The sequence below is a fragment of the Salvia splendens genome, chromosome 12, assembly GCF_004379255.2.
Source record: "Salvia splendens isolate huo1 chromosome 12, SspV2, whole genome shotgun sequence".
NCBI classification, from domain to species: domain Eukaryota; kingdom Viridiplantae; phylum Streptophyta; class Magnoliopsida; order Lamiales; family Lamiaceae; genus Salvia; species Salvia splendens.
Window position 1 is genome coordinate 18116396 of NC_056043.1, and position 6000 is coordinate 18122395.

The window sequence follows — 6000 nt, forward strand, 5'->3', positions numbered from 1 at the left end:
TCATTTTTAGAGGGAGACTTTGAAAAGTACTTTTATCAAGTGGGACACTCTCAGCTATCTCCTCTTCTTCATTCTAAGACTTAGACCACTGCGCATGCTTTCTTTTTCTCCCTTTTTCTTCAACAAATAATTAGTTGCATGCTGTGCACGCACAAAATAGTTAATCTAGCAGAGAAAGTCTTTGTACGGGAATGCTTTGCCTTCATTTATAGGATGTGGTTTGCTCATTGTTTTTCTACTTCAAGGATGTTGTTATAATCTAGAGATATCAATCAGGCCAATCCATTCTGAGTTGTCAACTATTTGGGTACATGTTATTCGGGCCGAGAAATTTTTTATTATAAATTTTCAATTCTAATCTTTTAACTTTCGTGCTAACTAGTCGAGATTGAAATTTTTTGAAATATATTTTAACTAATATATTTCTAATTATGATTTTATATGTATATGATAAATGAATACACGCAGAAATGGGGATTATTTCAACCCGAAACGAATATATAACACTTATTGTGACAAGAATAACTTTTTTTCCTAAATAATGATCATATATTTTTTAGATAAATGTAAAAGTAAAATAAAAAAATAAAACAATAAGTATAATTTTCAATAATGAATCAAAAAATAGTTTTATGCACATTTAAAAAATTAACAAACTTTTAAAAGTTTGAAAAAAGTAATGAAAACTGAAAATATAATATGAGAATTACCTTATTTCGGGAAAAATTGTATGAGACCCGGTTTAATTTTGGATCAACCTTATTGAGTTGCGAGCTATTCAATTTATAGTTGTTTGGATTATAATTTTTCAGCCTATAAATTTTAAGCCCCCCGGATTGAAGTACGCTTATCTGGGAGACGAAGAGTCATTTCCAGTAATCATCAATAGCCAGTTGACTGAGAAACAAGAAGAGGAATTGTTAGAAGCGTTGAGAAGAAATCAGAAGGCTATAGCGTGGACTTTATCGGAACTGGTAGGCATCAGTCCTGATCTTTGCATGCACTACATCTGTCTTGAAGAGGGTGCGAAGGTCCACCGTGAGCAACAGAGGAAGTTGAATCCCAATATGAGAGAAGAAGTTCTGAAGGAGGTTCTAAAGCTGCTGGCCTTTGGAATCATCTACTCCATCCCAAATAGAAAGTGGGTCAGTCCAGTGCATATGGTGCCAAAGAAGTCTGGAATTCAGGTAGTGAAGAACGATAAGAATGAACTAGTTCCCACAAGGCTAGTCACAGGCTGGAGAATGTCTATAGATTATCGGAAATTGAATGAGGCCACCCGGAAGGATCATTTCCCTCTGCCATTTATTGATCAAATGCTTGAAAGATTGGCAGGGAAGCAGTACTTTTTCTTCCTATGTGGCTACAGTGGGTATTTCCAAATATATGTGAACAACTTTAACCTGCCCATTCGGAACATACGCTTACAAAAGAATGCCCTTTGGCCTTTGCAACGCACTGGGAACTTTTCAAAGGTGTATGATGAGTATCTTTTCTGATTTATTAGAACAATGCATTGAGATTTTTATGGATGACTTCACAGTCTATGGAAATTCCTTCAAATCTTGCCTTGGCAATCTAGACTTGGTGTTGAAGAGATGTCAGGAGAAAATTTTGGTGTTGAATTTTGAGAAGTGCCACTTTATGGTCCTCGAAGGGATTGTCTTAGGCCATGTCGTATCACAGAAAGGTATACAAGTGGACAATGCTAAGGTGGAGGTGATTAACAAACTGTCGTTTCCCACCAATCAAAAATAAATACGAGCTTTTCTGGGACATGCTGGGTTCTATAGGAGGTTTATCAGAGACTTTGCAAAGATAGCTCAGCCATTAACCCATCTCCTCAATAATGATGTGGAATTCATTTTTGACGAAACATGCCAGAAAGCTTTCCAACTTCTGAAGGATCGACTTGTTTCAGTCTCAATCATCAGAGCCCCTGATTATAATCACTCGTTTGAGGTGATGTGTGATGCCAGTGATTTCGCGGTAGGGGCGGTTCTGGGCCAGAGAATTGATGAGAAGAGCTACGTCATTTTCTACGCTTCAAAAACTCTGAACCAAGCCCAAAAGAACTAAGATACAACAGAAAAGGAAATGTTGGCCATTATGTATTCTTTCAAGAAATTTCGACCTTATTTGCACAGTTCCAAGGTTATTGTGTATACAGATCATGCCACAATCAAATACTTGTTGGCGAAGAAAGAATCCAAACCCAGATTGATCCGCTGAGTACTACAGCTGTAAGAATTCAATTGGGATGCAAAAGACATGGCAGGAACAGAGAATAAGGTGGCGGATGATTTGAGCAGAATAACTCAAGGGAAAGATAATGAGGATATTCCCGATGCTTTTCCAGAAGAACATTTGTACTATGCTAAGGGATCAAGTGTCTTGATCAAACTGGAAGACGTTTCGCCTCAACTGACCCAGAGGCCTTTTTTAATGAAGTAAGCAAAAGACAAGCCAAACCATGGTTCACCTACTTGGCAAATTATTTGGTGTCTGGAGAACAGCCCTCTACACCAGAAGTGACGAGAGCTCAGAGGCTTAAAATCAAGAGTGAAGCCAAGTATTACTTTTAGGATGACCCTTATTTGTGGAAGAAGGGAGTTGATCAAGTCATTAGGCGATGCATCCCTGAGTGGGATCAGGAAGACATACTGGTTCATTGCCACTCTCTTGCCTGTGGAGGTCATTACAGCCGAAAGAAAACAGCCAGGAATGTTCTAGACAACGGCTTCTATTGGCCAAATTTGCATAAGGATGCCTATGAATTCTGTAGGAAACGTAGTCGTTGTCAATTGACATGGGGAATCTCTGCTAAAGACGAAATGCCATAGATACCCATCGTGGTTTACGAGATCTTGGATGTCTGTGGGATGGATTTTATGGGCCATTTTCCTTCCTCATATGGGAATTCTTATATTCTGGTCGCAGTAGATTATGTGTCCAAGTGGGTGGAGGCTAAGGCAACCGTAACCTGCGATGCGATAGAATTCACAAGATTTTTTAAATCAACCATTTTCAGCAGGTATGGGATTCCTAGAGCCATAATCTCTGACCAAGGTACCCATTTCTGCAATCGCGCCGTAGAAGCGCTCATGAGGAAATACAGGGTTAACCACTGTTTGTCAACCCCATATCATCCGCAAAGTAATGGTGAGGCAGAGATTTTGAACAGAGAGATCAAGAGTATTCTAGAGATAACGGTGAGCCCTTCGAGGAAGGACTGGAGCAAGAGGTTAGACGATGCCTTGTGAGCCTATCGTACCGCTTACAAAACTCCGATCGACATGTCACCGTACTGATTGGTTTTCGGGAAAATGTGCCACCTTCTTGAGCGTATTGAACACAAGGCTTGCTGGGCAGTCAAAGAAATGAACATGCAACCTCAACTTTGTGCTGAGGAAAGGAAACTCCAACTGCAGGAGTTGGAAGAAATCAGACTGGAATTGTACGATGCAGCCACGTGGTATAAGGAAAAAACTAAGTTGTGGCATGACAAGAACCTGCGGGTGAAGGAGTTGCAAGACAAACAAAGAGTTCTGTTGTTCCAATCAAGACTGAAATTGATACCTGGGAAGTTGAAATCGAAGGTGCGCACCATCATTGCCCTAAGAGTGAATGGAGCAGTGGAGCTTCACGGAAGTGGCCCAAACTCTGATCCTTTTCTGGTAAATGGTCACCGTGTGAAACCTTTTAGGGATAACGCGGAGGTGCGCATAGTGGAAGAAATTCCAATGCGCACACCTGGTGTTCTCGCCTAAACTGATCAATTGGTAAACATCCTAAGTGATTCACTTGAACAGTTGAACGAAGCATGTCGAATCATGAACGGATCAAGTAAACCTTTTGTGAATATTGTTTTTTCTCAACTTTAAAAATGAAAATCCAAACAAGGTAAAATTTTTCTAAAACCAGAAAAATATTTTCAGGAATTCAGACTGAGTGGATCAAGCTACACAACGCAGCTATTTTCAAGACTTCAATTCTTACGTGATCCAATTGGTCTGGATTCCCAAATTTTAGATAATTTTTTTTTTAATTTAGCTAAGTTCCAAGAGGGAGGTGACCGACACGTGTCGGGAAAAAGGGAGGAAAGTAGAGTTTTTGGGGGGAACCGAAAGGTCGCGAATAGAATAGTATTATTTTGAACCACCCATACTCCACTGTCCCAACTACTCCCCAAATTTCTCTTTGCAGATTCTGGTGAAAGCAAACCCTATCGCTGCAATCAACCCTAATCTACCGATTAGAATGCACGGAAAGTCACAGAAAGCTTCAGGAAATGCCACCGCTCCCAAATCCACTGGTAGTTCGAGACTTGTCCACCTAAAAGTTGAAAGGTTTAGAGCAGTTCCGACAAATATGCTGGGGTTTGGAGCCCCTTGCACAGCGGAAGTCATGCATTCACAAATAAATCAGATCCACGGATCTATTTGACCGATTATGGGATTAATTATCTACATGTTAAACATAGAATTCTATCCAAGAACGCACGTAATTCATGCTTAAGGAATTAAAATCCTAATTCATGATATTCTACGGTTTAGGATTACCGATCTGATTCTCCAAAGAATCGACGATTGCTTGCGCCTTCTCCACATGAAGATCTTCATACTCAACCACGAATCTTTTAATCTGTATCCCGAACTCAGAATCTGACCTTTGGGTGGGCAAAGCTTATCAGAATCGAAAAGGGCTTGATTAGAAAGGAGACAGAATATCAGTTTTCTCAAAAACTGATTTTTCGTCCACTCCCACAGGGGAGCATGAAAATTAACACTTAATTATCATTGAATCTCCTTTCTAATCTCCTTTTATATAGAGTTATGATGGGCCAGATTAGGGATCCATGGAGGTTGGACTTGGGCCAAACCTGTTGGACTTTTACTAATTAAATTGAGCCCCAATTTAATACAAGTCCAATAGAATATTATTATCATCCACTATAGTATAATAATATTGACTGCCAGTCCAATCCCAAATTATGAGTAATCCGGGCTTTACCTCTTTAATTTATTATTTCCCGTGTTTAAGATATAAATATCCATTAATTAATTTAAGTCTGCTATTTGACTTTAATTAATTACTATTTTTTTCCAAGAGTTGTCTAGTTCAAAATCTTTATTTATTATTCTGGAATAAATTCCAACCGGCCGGGTTTTTGAATAATAAAACCTTTTTCGATCACCTCTTGAGGATATTATCAAACTGGACTCACCCAGCACACGATTCATTGCAATAACAATACTAGCACCTCTAGACATTGATCACCACTACCCAAGATACCAGGATTCTTGGATGGCGAAAAATTCGCACCATTTGATAAATCAAAGTAGTGCATAATCAATATCGTATGCTCAATGTTATGTCAACAATGATTAAGAAATAACAATCACCGAGACCTCGTCTTTCAGTAAATAGCAGGAAAGACTTATCTCAACTGTTAGATCCTTCAGTGCTATACCACACCAGTGTCGTTTATTTCCTAAGGTAATGAAACATGCGGACTGACACTGCAACCTTTCACGATAGGTAGCCAAAGCCTATCTGGGTTGTGAAATTCTATTTCTCTTCTACAAAGGACCGACTACGTCACCTTCTGTGAACGTCGTTCACGACCAGTCTACTATGTAGAAGAATTAGACTTATTTGCTTCTTATACATTTAAATGTTTGAGATACATCTTATAAATGCACAAGCAAACATCAATGCAGTAAAATTAATTCTTCTCGCCTTGAGTTAAAAGTGGATTGTAGAGTTTATTGTATACAAGCAATTCTATCCGTGCAACATGCTCGAAATATGCTTTTCAGTATACCAATCCTAACAATCTCCCACTTATACTCAAAATCATGCTTTCGAGTATACCCACTGCCAAAACTCTCCCACTTATACTCTAAGCAGGTCTCGGGCCATGATACATCGAACTACCATACTTTCCACCTCATGTGTAAAACATGTTGCCATATAGGCATTTTGTGAAAAATTCTG

General features: G+C 39.0%; 2 protein-coding genes across 2 annotated transcripts; both read left to right on the forward strand.

The window, feature by feature from the left end:
* Nucleotides 1-2271: 2271 nt before the first annotated feature.
* LOC121757650 lies at nucleotides 2272-3263 on the forward strand. The gene is made up of 2 exons (XM_042153164.1): nucleotides 2272-2450; nucleotides 3035-3263. Exons 1-2 carry the CDS (start codon nucleotides 2272-2274, stop codon nucleotides 3261-3263), a joined length of 408 nt encoding a protein of 135 aa, XP_042009098.1.
* Nucleotides 3264-3326: 63 nt separating this feature from the next.
* LOC121757651 lies at nucleotides 3327-3770 on the forward strand. Its single transcript, XM_042153165.1, has one exon. It carries the CDS (start codon nucleotides 3327-3329, stop codon nucleotides 3768-3770), a length of 444 nt encoding a protein of 147 aa, XP_042009099.1.
* Nucleotides 3771-6000: the final 2230 nt, after the last annotated feature.